The sequence below is a fragment of the Erithacus rubecula genome (assembly GCF_903797595.1).
Source record: "Erithacus rubecula genome assembly, chromosome: 25".
NCBI lineage: Eukaryota > Metazoa > Chordata > Aves > Passeriformes > Muscicapidae > Erithacus > Erithacus rubecula.
The window spans coordinates 4,286,536-4,303,049 of record NC_136677.1 but is presented as its reverse complement, the minus strand read 5'-3'; the positions used below and the strand labels follow the sequence as shown (position 1 = coordinate 4,303,049).

General features: G+C 49.5%; 1 protein-coding gene across 14 annotated transcripts in view; it reads right to left on the bottom strand.

The window, feature by feature from the left end:
- The window catches only part of OPCML (opioid binding protein/cell adhesion molecule like), a 337,395-nt gene that overhangs the window by 20,212 nt on the left and 300,669 nt on the right, over positions 1-16,514 (bottom strand). For all 14 annotated transcript variants that reach the window (XR_013776827.1, XR_013776828.1, XR_013776829.1 and 11 more), the window contains one exon: positions 4,790-5,022. Coding sequence is in view for 10 of the 14 variants with exons in the window: in XM_079326629.1 (XP_079182755.1) it covers positions 4,790-5,022 (233 nt within the window). In the remaining 4 variants the exon portion in view is untranslated. The remainder of the gene's footprint in view (positions 1-4,789; positions 5,023-16,514) is intronic.

Below are 16,514 nucleotides of genomic sequence, written 5' to 3'. Positions count from 1 at the left end.
GTTTTAACAACATGTTGCTTCTTGGCAGCAATTATGATCATCTCTGATCGAACTGTTCTGTGACAGCCCAGTCTGAGGGGCTCATCTGAGCTGATTTTATTGAGATAATGGATTAAGCACTTCTAAAAGCTCCAGTTTGGTCAACAAAGTGATTTTTTTTGTTTAAATCTCCTTGCTAAGCAAGCTGCATGTCATGGCCTCACTTTCTCTACAGGCACTCCATTTCAGTAATATCTTCCTTTTCCCTTTGCTTGAGGTCTTCAACACCCTCTTTTCATAGCCTTCCCCAAGTAAAACACTCTCTGTGGGATCCTTTTACAGGAAGGAACAGCAAAAATGAAATACAGGCACCGAGCACCCTTTGACAGGCGGAGTCACCCGACTGCTCGCAGTGCATCCTTTTTCTCCAAGTTTTCATGTTGAGACAGGAAAAGCAATAAAAACTGAAACTCACAGTGTTATACCTACTGTGTAACCACCTGTCAGTAAATTTATGAACAATTAGGAAGTGAGAGTGCTTCCCAGGGAGCTATTTGTGCGCGAGCTAAAACGTTCTTTCTGTTCAGAAATATAATGGGGAAACAACTTCACCAGTTCTCCCTCCTCTTCCCCAGTTTTGTTTTTTTGCAGTAATTAATCATCTGTTGCTGCTGGTCCCTGTGGCACATTGTGATGGCTCATTTTCACCAGTTTCAGACAGTTTAGACTGGGATCCCAAGGATGAACCCCATCTTGTTCCTTTCCCATTCTCCCATCCGGATTTTGGGTTAGCACATCATGGCAGGTACTTAAGGACAGTGCTGCTCCTGCCTGGGCAGTGTGTGATGTTTTCTGTCTGCCAGTCTGACTCTTCCCCTTCCAGACCTTCCCCTTCTCCCTGCCCTCACTCCTTCATTAGTCTTTTATTTCTCCCCTTTGCTGCCTCTTGCCCTTTTGATGCTCCGGTGCTTTTCTGTGTCTGCACATATCCTTCTCTCTTTCCTTTGTTCTAGTTTCTCTGCGCTTTTTTTCTCATCCTTTGTTTTTGTTTTTTCCCCCCCACCCCTAATTGCTTCCTTCTCCAAGCTTTGCTATTCCTTCCAGATTTTCTCTGGGCTGTTTTGTCTTTGAATTCACTGCCACATTGCTCCTGCATCACCTTCATTTGGCCGTTTGCACTCTCTTGCTCATCCTTTGCTTCTTTAGGGAGGAAGGAAGGCTGAGATAGGGGTCTGGCTGCAACTTTCCATCCAGTCTTTTCCCTTTGGAGAAAAATATATCAATGGGGATGGCTTGGGGGAGGTCAGGGTGGCCCTCTGAGATCCTTAAGGAGCCAGTTGTTATCACAAGGGAAAAATAAAAGACTCAGTTTGGTTTTGAAACACTCACAGAGAAGCTACATCTGAACTGGTGCTGCTTTGAGAGGTGGAAAGTGAGACACAGGACCAGGACAGCATCCCTAAGTGCACTTGGATAACACACTATCACATAACCACACCCTGTAAACAAAGGCCATGACCCTTCCAAACCTGTCCTGGTTCCCAGGGTGAAGAAAGCAGCAAACCCCAAGATAGGAAATTAATTGTGCCAACCAGAAACAAAAGAAACAATGCCATCAGCTGGGAGAAGCTTCAGTATGGTGAGTAGGATTAAGGCAGTGCAAGGAAGAGTTCCCTAAATTAATCAGAATCAGAGGACATCTGAGAAATACTAACAATCACTGTTAGGTAGGGATGGCCAGTACCAACGTTCACCAGCAAAATCTTCACCAGAAGGGATCCCAAGCTCACAGCCTCCACCAAAACACTGATCCTGAGCTCCACACTTTGGACTGAAGTACACCCTAAAGCAGCCCAAGCCATATCACACTCCTCCCACCAAAAACCATCCTGCAGCATGATGACATTGAGGTCTCCTGGCCGCTCCTCGTGAGCTTGCACCTCCCAGGAGCTCTTCCCTCTCCTCCTTTTTGAGAGGTGGCCTTTGTATGCTCACCCCAGAGGCAGGAGGGCTCACCAAGGTCTACCCCACTTCAGCTCCACTCCAGCCTTTATGACAACAGGAGGACAGAGTGGCTCATTTTCTACTTATATGAGCTTAAATGCCTGTTCTCTCTGCATCCCAAACTCTCCCCAAACACACCAGCGTGCCATAAGCACCACGTATGTCTCTGAAAGCATCCATCCTTTCATCACGAGGCAGCTCCTGACAAAAAGAGGAAAAGGGAGACAAAAAAAACCGCTCTGGCTTCCTGCCATCTACGCTCTTATAAACCCTGTTAACGGCTGTTGCAATGAACCAATGCAAGAGACATATTAATAGTGCTACTAAGAGACACATTTACTGTTGACGGCGATTCCCTGGCAGATTTATTGCTGGGTTGCTGGGAGGGAAGGCTGGGCCCCTCAGTAGCACAATTAAAACCCAATTCAACATGGGCACAAAGAATCAATACTCTCTCCGGCCAACTTATAGTTTTGCAAAATACAAATAGAAATTAATTGACCTGAATATAGTTGCTAACTGGTCATTACTGCTTGTTTGCTATCCTGCTGGCACACTGAGGGCAACAAACAGAGGACAGACCTAAACCTCAATTTTGAGGCCAGAAACAGGGCTTTGCTCCCATCCCTGTAAAGCGTGTAGTCTGCTTGCAGTAACAGCCAGGACCAAATCCATCTTTGAAAATCATTTATTTCCTCTCAATGCTGAGCGAAGGACTGTGTGCTATTCACCCTCACAGAAAGCACAATTTAGCCACCAAGGAACTGCAGTGGAGCTCTGTGATAGAACGACATAGGTTAGAATGATCTTAAAGATCATCTTGTTCCACTATCCCAGGTTACTCCAAACCCTGTGCAACCTGACCTTGAACACTCCCAGGGTTCCAGGGACAGCCACAGCTTCTTTGGGAAACCTATGCCAGGGTCTCACCACCCTCACAGGAAGGAATTTCTTCTTTACATCAAACCTAACTTTCCTCTTTCAGTTTGAATCCACTTAACTACAATTCCTGATGAAGAGCCAGGACTACCTTGTAGGCTCCTTCAGATACTGGATGGCTTTATGGCATCTCCATACAAACTTCTCTTCCTCAGGATAGAGCACAGGAGGATTTACCTCTCTCATCACCCCCATCAAAGGCTCCTACAGATGGATTTTCTCAGCTGGGCAAACTGTGTGGTTTGAGCTTAACATGTTGAAAGGGAAGTACAGACACTGCTCAGCATGGACCACTTGACCTGTGCCTGCACCCCCAGTTCCTCTCATGCTTCCATCCAGCAGTGCAGAAGTGACACTGCTGAGAACCACAGTCATCGCTGCAGTGGGAGCAATTCAACAGGACTTGCTCACACCAGGAAAAAAACTTTCCTCAGCACAGTCAGGAATGCCTCACTATGAGATCATCACCCTGGACATAAACTCTCTCTCACCTCCACCTGCCCATGCCTGGCAAGTGCCTGCATCTCCTGAAAAAGGAGTGAGAGCAGCGGGTGCTGAGCATCACTGCCAGTTCACCTGATTTCATTAGGTGCGAAGCACTCAGATACTTCACCGGTGTTGACTGGATGGATTAGCACGATTAGAGAGCAGACAGGATAAACAGATTAAACCTCACAGATGGACAGCTCACACACAACTCAAAAAGGAGGAAAGGGACAGCTCTGAACAAGGGGATGGAGGGATGCTTCCAGTGGATCTCTGCTCCCCTCCTCACAAGGTGAGCACTCCCCTTCTTCACCACAGCCTGGTGCACACAATCCAGGACTTTCCAACACATTCCCAAAACCACCAGGCAGGAAAACCTGTTGGATAGGTGACCACAATCAACCCCTGCCTCTAGCCAATGAGAAGGGTGCATAAATACATACATAACTCTGTTGGGGTCTTCTCAGAGACGTGTCGAGGTTGAGAAAGTTTTCAGATTTGCTCATTGCAAAATCAATACCCATCAGCTGTTTGAAATTAAAGGAAAGATTAGGTCCTGGTTTTATACACGCTTTATTGTATTCCAAGAGCTTTCTACTCAGCCAAATAAATCTTCTTTAAGAGGATTAGGAAACTTTCATTATCTTTATCTAACCTGAACTAACACTAACTCTGAAAAATTAATCTAGAGACCGGACAAAAGCCAGTAGCTGATGCAAAGCCACAAGAATCCAGAGGCAGCACCCATCGGGGTGTTACTGGCCCCTCTGATCTGCCAGCACCTGGATCCCCCCATCAGAAGAGCCTCAGGACATTGTTTTGCAGCCCAACAGCATCTGCCATATTAATACACTTGCCTATGAAGCCCTGTGCCAAGAGCCCTTCATGGCCCACAGTGACCATGACCTCTCTCCCAAACCCATGGAGCCTTGTGCTTTTGGGATCTGCTCCTCCTCCTGGAAGCACATAGCTTTTGGCTCTCCTGAAGCATCTTTGAATGTGTGCTTGAGCACCTTACTATTGAATCCCTGTTGGAGCAAGCTGAACATTATGGTTCCAAGCAGTGGAGATAGGTCAAATTCACAGCAGGGGAGAAGGCAAAGGGAGAATAAAGAGCTCAGCAGTCCCATTGCCAGTTCTCAGGTGTCCTCTGCCCCATGTGATGACTACACAACACAGCAGGGCTGAGACAATGCACATTCATCTCCTCCCTGGCATGGTGGGCACTTGCCCACACCACTATTTTCATGCCATGCAATCTCTGAAGCAATTAATACTGGCTCCAACTCCACTACCAAGAGGGCCTCCAAACCCTTCCCAAGCCCAGGCAGCCTTCCAGATCAAACCATCCAGCAAGAGCATGAAGCACGTTCAGACCTACCTTGCACGATGAGATGGACACGTGAAGTCTTGGGGTGATTGTCTGTCTGCACAGAGCAGGTGTAAGGGCCCTCATCGTATATGTCCACATTGTGTATCTTGATGCTGTACTGGGTCTTGGTGTTGGACAGGATGACCACACGGTTGTCTATAGACCACTTGTCATTGCCGGCATACAGGATGGTGCTGCGGTTCAGCCACGCTACCCGCGTGACCCGGTCATCCACAGTACACCTGGAGGGGACACACAGAGGGTCACACAGCTGGAACGGGACACACACAGAGCACCCCAGGTCCCAAAAAGGGATGGGAGCAGGATGGAGATGCTGCATGCTGTGGTTGTGCTCCCTGCTTCCATATCTCCCCATCATGTGAGATTTCACATAAACAGTGGGTTCGCCAGAAATAAAACATCCCTTATTCTTTTACGCACAACTGGGGAACCACAGACAAAATTCCCATTGTTTGACCTCTGCAAGCCAGGCAAATCATCTCTATCCCCCTTCTCTCCCACCTCCACAGCCCCCCTTGCCTTCACTGTGTACTGAGAATTCCAGATGAAGCTGTAAAATGTGCTGACAGTTCAGCTTGTCGGCACAGCCCTCGAGTCATCCCCGGGGTGATAAACACCCCCACTGCTGGGGACAGGGGCCACAGCACATGCACAAGGCGAGGGGAAGAAGAGAAACAGCCAGAGACAGCCAAGCCAGCACACAGGGAAAGGAAGGGAACATTTGGATAAGCAGCTGTAAATCCTACAAGTGCCTTGAAAACACAACGCGGTCATTTCCATTATTTATTTCCTGCCTGGCTCCCACTCTCCCCGCTCTGAGACGTGCAGGAGCTCGGCAGCTCCGGTCCACAGTGCTGAGTTACACTTGGCAAAGAATGGGATGGGGGGGAAGGGAATTAAAATGTTCCTGGAAAACATGGCTTTTTCGTGCTCTTCGATAGATTCTTCCCCATCTATTTACTTCTGGCCATCTCTGCTGCCACCATGGTATCTGCAGCAAAAGCTCTGAGCATTTGGTTAAATTAAGAGCCCAGCATCTCTTGGGAACTTCACCTTGGCCACCTGAGGACCAGGCTAGGGAAGCTTTCTCTTGGCATGAAAGAAAATGGGAAAATCAAACTAGATGTGAGCTAGTGCAGGCAGTGGCAGACCTGCCACAGCTTTGTGCAGCCAAGATCATAGGAAAAGGCACCTACAGTCAATCAAGAAACTCATGCGAGTCCCTCTCCACATGCCTGTAAATTCAGAGGGGCTGGGAGGCTGTTCCCATCCTCGTCCCCACTGCAGTGCCTCTCCTGCCCAGGCTCCGGGGTTGTTATATGCCTCCCTTGCTGAGATTGCAGAGCGTCACCTCGATCGAGATTATTAATCGGGCGCAGGGAAGGGGCGATACTTGGCATGTTTGAGGGTCCCCCCGGGTGCTCGGTTCAGAGGAACGAGCCATATATTCTGCTGCAAACAAGTAATTTTCCCCTTGCAGGAGCTGTACGTCTCTGCCAGCCACATCACGTACGGACGCCGGGAAAGACGGATGGTCCTCCACACCTGCCACGGCACCACCGGCACGAGGGGAGCCTGCCGGTGTCAGACATGCCCCGGCGCCAGCCCGGCTCTGCTGGACCAAGGCAGCCTCGTGCCGGCAGACAGCATTGTCCTTGTCGGGAAGCCGAGCCCTCTCTTCCTTCAAATTAACTGGGGGAGAGCTAAGCACAGCCGAGTTAAGTTCGGCCCTGGGGGATTCCAGTCTAGTGGACTATTACTGCTGTCTCACTTCATTATAATGAATAATAAAGAGATACTTACACACGGCTTCTGTAAATTATTCATTGCGTGCACTGAAAAATCAGGGCAGCAATATGTAAAACAGACAACTTGCATGTCTGCGCTCATATAAATATCCAGACTACAGCCCTGCGAGGTACTCTCGGGTCCCCTCATTAGGGGTGAAGCACAAGGACTCGGGTTTGAAGTGACAGCGATGAGACACTCGTGCTGGCGCTGAGTACGCTCGACTGTTGCCGCCCAGCTTTGGCTGGTGCATGTGGGATGTGCTTCCTGAAAAGATCTGGGGCTGGTCCAGGACACCTGAGAATTGGGGTGTGGTTTATTCTGCATTTACAGCTCATATTTACATCTCAGAGCTGCACCTGCACAAGCACCCCAGGATGCCCCAGGTGGACACACTGGAGGAAGGCAAGGACAGCATCACCATCCCTTGTCCGTGGTGCTGGTGACTGGTACTGCCTCAAAACTACTTGGAACGAGCATGTAGCAACAACATGGAGACCTCTGTAACAAACCCACGCCAAGAGCAAGGAGGCAAAGGCTCCTCCTTCCCATCCCTCCAGCCCACTCTTCAGTCACTGCCACTAAATAGCTAATTTAGGACCAAGTCCCTTTGGCTTTGTGCAGCATCATGCTCCTCTCCACAGGAGTTCAGACTGTCCCTGCAGCTACAGACAACCAGATAAACCACTCTCTTTAAAAAAATCAACCCTCCTGCACCACCTGGGATTGTGTCAGAGCCAACACCAGCAGAAAAGCACCATCCATCAGCTGGCACAGAGCACACAGCATTCCTGGAGGCACCTTCTCAGCTAACCTCACCTTCCCACCACCAGATTTCGTGCCCAGGCAATTGGCACTACACAGAAAATGCTGACAGATACCCTGGCACAAGGAGCACTCATCTGCTTCTTTACCTGTCTGGGAAAGTGATCTCCATTAGCTGCTAAGCTGACGGCACTCGCTTGTCTGCTGAGCGTCTTTGCCCCCCATTTCCAATTGACCAGGATTATGATAATGTCTCCAGTAAGCAAACAGGTAAAGAGACTTCTGCAAAGTGTTTAGATAAAGCAGACAAGCTCTGACAAAGCTGGATAATAAAGCAGGCCAGGAGGTTTTCCCTTGAAGGGATCTAATTAAAACCAAAGACAAACCCCCATTAACAGTTTCCTGAAGGCACCATATCCATCTCCAGAAACTGCCTTACGAGTCCAGAAGGGACAAAAGACAATAAAGCTTCTGTCACATGGGAGGGAAATAAACTTATCCTGGCTCTGCAGTTCACCTGGAGAAAGCACATCAGCAAGGCAGGGGGAATATCTCGGGAATGATATCAGCAGCCCTCAGCTTACACTGCATCCCACCTCCCCCACACATCCCTTCTCTGTGCAACGTGACCCATCCCATCCTCTCCTCTATCTCTGCATCCCACTTACACCCTCCTTGCCTTTGAACAGAGACTTTCCACCATCTGTAACCCTTCAGCTGCCTCCAACCACTGCTGCTCTCCTCCAGAGGAGCTGGGGAGCTTTGGATGCCAGGCTTTGCTGGAGCCCCGTCCCCCACAGTGTTCACAATGATACATGTGGCTTCATCTCCTGAGATCCACATTGATCCTGTGACTCTGCAGGAGAACAAGAGCTGCTGTAGGGATCCCAGTGCTCCACCAGAGATGAGGGCGATGAACCTGAACGCGGCAGCGTGAGAAGATGCATGAGGGTGGGAGCTGGGGGCACCGGTGCTGTGCTGCTTCCCCTCTAATTGCCCCCATTCCTCATTCTAAAATGCTAATTTTCAAGTTTGCTGTGGAATTATTTCACTTACTGTCAACAATACAGATAGCTCCACTGACATGCTCTTTGTGTTCAATGGCACACAGTGCCTGTCTCTCTCTTCCTGCACCTATTAGGAGAGACCCCTCATGGCTCCCACAGCAGGCTCCTTCCCAGCCCCATCAATGACACTGACAGTGTCTCTCCTACATCTGGGTTGAGCTGCAACACCCTCCACCTTCATCTCCTGCCTTCTCTGGCCATGTCACAGCCTTTCTTGCACTGCTGACTGGCTGAACATGAGGGAGAAGCCTGGAACTGCCCTTAATACCTCTACCATGGTGAAATGACCCTGTCAGGGTCAGCACAAGTTTTCTGGCAGTAATTTGGAGGGATAAACAGGACACAGAGTTGGAAGCATACAGGATGTCTTGCAAAACCCTCTCCATGGGTACAAAATATTCTGAGGAAAGGGATGCACAGAGCCCCAAACCTTGATGCACATCCTAAGAAATCCAGGGGACATGTTTGTACCTGAAGAGCCGAGATCACCGGTCTCTGTGTATGCCAAGAGGCCGGGGGGATGGATCAACCCAAATTTGTTGTCCAAACCTGTTTGGACACATGGTGGAATTTTTTGGGGTTGTCCATTGCAAAGCAGGACATGAACTTGATGATCCTTGTGTGTCCCTTACAGCCAAGGATATTTGGTGATTCTAGGATTCAAACCTCTCTTGTTTCCTTGCTCAAACTAACAGTGCTCTACTTTTAAACTCCTCTATGGCCCTTCAACCCCAAACTGCTTCTCTCTCCTGTAGGTAACATGTCTCGTCACGATGACAAATGGAGATGCCAAAACCAGTTGCAAACTTGCCAGATGACCCAGTTTTCAGCAGCTAAAATAGCTCACCCAGATCTGGAGTGAAGCCCCTCAACAGCAACCAGGTGATGCTTCACCCAGGGAAGCCTCCAACCAAAAATACTTGTCACAGGGGCAAAACAAACACCCTTGTCTTTGGGAAGAATTTTTAATTACATTTGCCAGACACTCCTAATGGGATTTCTCCTGCACTTCCAATATTCGCCCCAGCTACACAGTTAAGGGGCACAGGATGCTTTTTATCCTGGGAGCTGGAGCAAAGGCAGAGGAGATTTATTTGTAATCATCGGAAATAAACACATTTCCTCAGAAGTAAACACAAAAGAACAGAACCTGGCTGTGCTCCCACTTCATTCAAGATGCAAATGAGAAGCAGGCCATCAAAACATAGCAGCTTCACTAATCCTCTCCCTACAATGCAACTCACCACATTATCTGCAGGGACAATGCCATCTGCGCCATGTGACGGCGGGACTCGCACGGCAGCCCCCGAGGGCAGGACTGTGCCACCTGAGCTTCCATCACTGCCTTCCATGCTGTTTATTCTGGGGTTGGAGGGCACGAGGCACTTTGTCTTTTGTCATGGTCCTGTCCACTGGTACTCTGTCTCCTCTCTGAGGCACCTGCAGTGTCTCTTCTCTCCTCTCTCCCATCCATCCTGGTCACTGGATATGGAGTGCCCAGCTCCATGCCATCCCCTCACTATCCCAGCACCCCAAGGACAGAGGGCACAGCTCCATGCCATCCCCTCACTATCCCAGCACCCCAAGGACAGAGGGCAGAGCTTCACTCCACTCCAGCACCCCAAGGACAGGGGGCACATCTCCATGCCATCCCCACGCCCTCCCAGCACCCCAAGGACAGAGGGATGCACCACATGGTGTGACCCAGCACTACCACTTCCCATCCAGCCTTCAGCAACCATTCAGCAAGCCCTGATCCACCACCACACCCACACCCCCTGTGGGCAAACAATGAGCATGGGTTGTACAAGAGCTCAGCCAGCCCAAACAGCTCTCCTTTTCTCTATAAAACTCCTCCTTCCGCTCCGTACACGACTCAGCCACTGCCTCCCACAAAGCCACATACAACTGGCTCTCACTCTGCAAGTTTAATTAATTGCCTGGCCCCACTGCTGCCGCTCTGATTCCCCAAGTGTGCCCAGTGCTGTTCAAACACACTCCAGACCACTGGAAAACCTGTTCCCTGCCAACAACCCCCTACTCGAAGCTCCCCAAGGGCTGTGGGACCCTTGTGCACTCTCCAGAAGCTCAGGGCTTTCCAAATGAGGGTTTGTCCCTGGCGGTTCCCCTGCTGTGGCAGTTTGCCCACCAGCAGGCACCAGAATAGAAGCTGCTCCCCATGAAAAATCAAAGCCCAAATTGATACATTAGCGACTGCTAAATATAAAATATCCATCTGCAAAGATAATAAGGCTGTGAGGGCAGAGGCTGTCGAGTTGCTCCATTTCAGATAGTTTAATGGTGTTTTGGTCCATGACTGCAGCTCTCAGACATTAGAATGATAACAAGATGATGAGGAGGGCGGGAGCCGTCTGTGCGAGGCATCAGAAGTCAAGACAATGCTCACGGCGCAGTCCCTGAGGGGTCCATGTCACACGAGACACTGGCTGCTCTGCACCCAGCATTTGCAAGGCTTTAGCTGGCCTCTGTGACAACCCAGGGCATGCAAAGGCTGGTGGCAGGTCGCTGCTAAGCTTGAGCTGACATTAATTCAGGGAGCGGGGTCTGAGCCCCCTGGACTAAAGGGTGGAGCTGGGTACCACTGCAGGTGGCACAGAGTGATGCTAAAGCTGACACAGGCAGAGCTGTGCTGCAGGTGGCTTAAAAAGCAACCATAGTTTGAAAAGAGAAGGGATGCCCACTGAGGTGAGCTGCTGCACGGTGCCCCCACTGATGGATCACTTCTTCTCCCCAAAGCCATTCATGGGATTTTCTGAATTAATGCTCCACATCGAGCAAATCCAGAAACAGTCAGCTCTGTTAAAGTGAGCCAGGCTTTCCCTGCAGTTTGTAAAGCCCTTCTTTCACTCCTCATTGCTTTTACTCACAGCTTCTGGGGACACACCTCACCCTGACAACATCAATGGCAAGGAGAAGGGGGGCTGGATGAGGCCAGGGCTCAGGTACACTTCTCCCAGCTCCCACCTTGTTTCTGACACAACAGTGCATCAATATCCATGTCCACGTGCCAGGATGATCCCCTCTGTGTGATTAGGGAAGGTCAGAAGGCATTAGCCTACATCCCAACAGCCGACAACTGTTATTAGCTCAGGAGAAATCTTCATAAGGAAATATGAGGTGGCAGCAAAAGAAAAAAAGCAGAAGGCCTTTGGATAGAGTAGATCAATGGGAATGTTTATAGAGCAGGTAGCACGTAAATGCTTCCATCAGAGCCAGCCGATGCTGGCGGCCACACCTCATCTCCCAAAGACAGAGATGAAAATGAAGGCACCAAGCAGGGGCAGCCACACCAGGAAAACCACAGAAATTGGAAGAAGTATAGAGAAGCATCATTTCTTGTCCAAAATGTACCTAAATGATTGCACTTTCTCCCTAACACAGGCATGGATTTCTAACTTCTCTGTGGTCACTTGGTTATCCTGTGGTTAAAGGAAGTCTGGGACATCTTCCCAGCTCCTCTCCAAAAATACAGTCACAATCCAGCAGCATTTACCATCAAGGCATCAGTACCTGGATCATGGGCAGACAGCTGTTTTCTCACCAGGAAAGCCAAATTCCCCTGTCCCTAGACCAAGCCCTGCCCTACATCCAGGCAGGGAAAAACCCAAAGAGAGAGACCACCAATGCCATCAGCACCCTTCAAGGTGCTGATTAAGGAACATATCCTGGATATTCCCCTGCTCCATGCAGGGGCAGAGCCCCCTGCTCAATCAGTGCCTGCACCTGCCTAAATCAGTGCTAATCTCACACAATGCAGCACCTGCAACTGGCTGATTTCCAGTGTTCTTCAATCAAAAGAAGCAAAGAAAACACTGAGTTTATTGCTAGCAGAGCTGAGCAGTTGAGAACCTCAAGCTCTCCACGCCTGCGCTGGAATTGTAGGGTTGGATTTTTTCCTTGCTATTGCTTTTTTTTTTTTGCCAGTTTTTTTTATTCATCTACCCAGGCAGGGAGAGAGAGGAATAACTTTGGCTGTCACAGCTGGACATGCAGTTAAGTGGTGGTAATTAGCGTGTGGCAACATGAGGCTCTGACTGCTCTGATTCAGCCATCCTGATGGGACTGGTGACTGTCTCCATCTCAGCTGGGTAAGGGGGACACTTTCAACCCAGGAGGATGTGGCCGTGGCTCTGGCAGCATCCCACAGTTGCAAAAGAATAAAGGATGCTGGCAGGCTGATTAAAATTTGGAGTAAGGCATATCCATGAGAGGAGATGGAGCAAAACAAGCTGGAGCAAAACCATTGGACACTTATCCCTGCATTGCAAGGAGGGGAAATTGGTCTGAAGCCACCCCAGTGCAGGACAAGGGGGTGGCATTGTCACCACAAAAGGGACTCCTGAAAGAAACAAAAGGATGTAGGAAATAGGAAATAATAATAGGAAATAATAATAGGAAAGCCATCCATGTCACATATGGGCCTCACGCTCTTGGTGGGTCTATCTGGCCACACCACCCTCCCCAAACCTCTTCTCACATCCTGCTGTTGATTACCACCAAAAATATATTTGTCATGAGATGCCCACCACTATCTCTGTGGCTCTTAAGGGTAATGGAGAGGTTTCAGTCTTTGGAGGATAAGTCTCAAGCTCTTGGCTGCTTGCCCAGGAGGATTATTTTACATCAGGTTGAGTTCTGTAGTAATTATCTTCAAAACAGCTGGACTGCTGGATAAACTCGCTGTATCTTAATGCACAATACGGGAGCAAACGCAGGGAATTAAACTGCAATTCCAGACAGATTGATGGAAAAACCTCTCGCCGGTGTTTCAGAGGCCGAGGCTCAGGGCTCCTCACATGTTAGGGGTGGGGAGGCATTTGCTCATTTGAAATCAATTCCAACTTCCCCAGAGACAGAACGGAGAGGGAAAGGGATGCTGGATGAAGATGTTTTACCCTCAAGCTTTCAGTGAAGAAAAAAAGCACTGTTTTCCTTATCCTCATGGCTGGAAAATGAAGCAGTGTTTGATCCAGGCTGGACAGCCTGGTATTCCAAACAACCCTGAGACTTCCATAAAAGCTCCAACATCCCAAGGTCTCAGCTCCACACCATGCCATTCACTGCAGTGCCAGCGGGCAGGGAAAGCTGAGGGGCAAATCAACTCACTCCATCCACATCCCTCTTAGAAAAATCACTCTGTGGGTTGGCTTCAATGCAAAACCAGCACACCTGAAGTCACTCCCAGTGCCTGCCAGTATCCCAGCCCAAGGGGATGAATGGGGTGACAGATGGACAAACCAGACTGGTCCACCAACATGAATTAAAAGGGAAAAATCAGGTACCTTCACAATTGTGCTGCCACAAGATTTAGGTGCAAAATCCTTGCAGACGGAATTAATAACCTCAAAAAAGAGGGGAATTCTGCCGCTGGAGAGTGAAGCTGTATTTCGCAGCGAACACCATAAAGCTCTCCTGCCAAATACGAGATCTGAAAACGACCTGGGTGAGCCATCAGCTCAGGATTATAATTGCCAATTTACAGGAATTTCACCAGCAATTAGGCAAAATAAAATAACCCACCAGAGGAAATCCTTTGCTCGCTGCTCCCACGCCTCCCTGACCCATCTGATTTCCACCCACCACTGCTCTGCTGGGATGAGGGTTGGATGCTTCAGGCACTAAGGAGCCAGGTGACAGCTCCGTGAAGATGAGCAAGTCATCTCCAGTGCTAGATAAAGAAGTTGTCATCAGTGTGAGATGACAACAGACGCTCCTGGGCACCAGACAGATGAAGACCTTTCCTGCTGGTACCCCCTCTCTGAGCATCCCTGAGCATCAGGAGCCTGATCTCAGTAACCCCAGGGGCCGAACAACTGCATGCAATTAGGGGGTTTATTTGTTTGAGTTGCACGTGAATATCCCAAATTACATTATCAGATCATAGTCCTGCTTCTGATTTATTCCTTCTTTGTTCTTCAAGTCTTCGTACATCTAAGCAATTAACCTCTCAAAGAGCTGGAGAACACATAATTATCCTCATTTGTCTAAACGTCACCAAGATGGCTGCCTTTCAATTAACCTTCTGGGAATGGAGGGAAGTTGGAGTGATACAGTGATCATTTCCAACTTCAGCTTAGGCTGCTGCTTTTTTTTTTCCCTTAAAGTAATTTAATTGAAATATTCAGATGATAAAATATAGCCAGATAACTGTTACTGCAGGTAACGGGATCAAGAGGGGGCTTGCAATCGAAAAAGAAGTCAAACGAGGTACAGTAATATTATATCAATACGTGGCACTTCCATCTAAAAATATCAAAGCACTTTGTGCTTATTAATGAAGGGAGCATTTCACACTCCCTGCCAGGCTGAGACTTACGTCACTTCAATATGTCACTGCTATCCATAGGGAAACTGAGGCAGGGGATGGACTCTGGCACCCAGAGTTTGCAGAGTCAGTCCCTATGCAGCCAGGAGCTTCCCAAGAGAATCCTCTCATGAATCTCTCTCCTACCCCAGGAGAAGTTGGCTCCTTCATGAAGTCAGCATAGGAGATGCAGTGGTGGCCGCTTTTATTTTAATAATAATAATAATAATAATAATAATAATAATAATAATAATAATAATAATAGTAATGACCCCTGTTCTGCTGAGCCAGTGTCTGCCAGGCCAGCGAGCAAGGGAGCCGTTCCCACCCATTGCCTCACTAATAAATATTCATCATTCCCACCGGGAAGTGCCAGGTCAAGCTTTGCACCCTCACGAAACACGACACCAGCATCGTCTGGCACGGACGAGCAATATTTATACACACCCCCGCTCATAAATACACAGGCAAAATAAACAAGCCAGCTCTGAAGTTCAGCGCATCTCCTCCCTGACAAGCGTGGCTCCTCAATTCCCTGCGGTGCCACAGCTCTGCTCCCAGCATGAAATTGAGCTCTCCAAAAAGCAATTTGGGCTCCGGCACTGCTCCAAGCCCTGTTCTGTGCCTCCTGCCCCGGCAGCACTGAGGGGCTGTGGCAGGACCAGCTCTCATGCTCCCTGCACATGCAGTGGTTTGGGGGAGGCTGGACAGAGCTCCTACATGAAGGGAAACTGAGGCACAGCGATGCATAGGACTCATCCCCTGCATCCTTCCCTCCCAGCCTCACATGCGGATCAGTGTTTCAGCACCAGGCAGCCACTCTGCTGATCCGTGCAGGCGAGCAGGGAGGAAAGGACCTGGGAATACCAGAGGGTCCCCAGTGGGGACACCGCAAACCCGCGTCTCTCCCGGTGCATTCATCCGGAGACGAGAAGCGAGGGTAACACAATAGCCACCGAGTTTATTCTCGGCACAGGCTGGCGGCGACATAATTAAAATGCAGGTCGGAGTCAAGGAACCTTCCGATAAATCTTTGCTTTTGGCTCTCGGGCTTGACAGGAAGCCTATACCTGGTGCGGGGAGCACAGACCGAGGGGGAGGCACGGATAAAAGCTCTGCTTTATGGACGGCCATTTTAATGTTTCGTTTGAGTAATGGGCCTTGCAAATTAGCACCCCGGCGGCCTGAAATACATATTTTTCCAAGGACACGCAGGCTCCTGATCCGACAGGTGATGTGGGCAAACAAGCCCCGAGGGCAGCTGCGATCTCAGCTCTTTGTGGCTGCAGTCATATTCTATCCCAGCCGGGATGATGAAGAAGCAAACAGAGAGCTTAGAGGGGGAATCCGGAGGCTGGGGGAGGAAATGGAGCAGAAAACGACCCTGTGTGAGACCAGCGAGGGGCTGATGAGCGGCGGCAGTGGCAGGGAGTGCCTGGCAGCCTCTGGAGGGAACTGATGCTGCACTGGCACAGCACGGCTCCTCTCTCCCTCGAGGGAACCCAGCGAGACACTCCAGGGTATGTCTGTGGCACACATCTCTCCTTGCACAATCAAAGCTATGGATCTCTGGCTCTTGATGCAGCTTGTCTGAGCATCTGGCTCTGGGCTGAATATTCAGAAAGGCTGGAGGTGCTGCAGTCACACTGGGAAGAAGAGGGATGCCCTGGCTGTGGGGAAATTAAGCCAACAGACAGTGGACTGCCCAGTGGGGCTCCAGCTTCTCCAATGAAAACGTGGCCGGAAAGATGGAACATCCCTGCAGTAA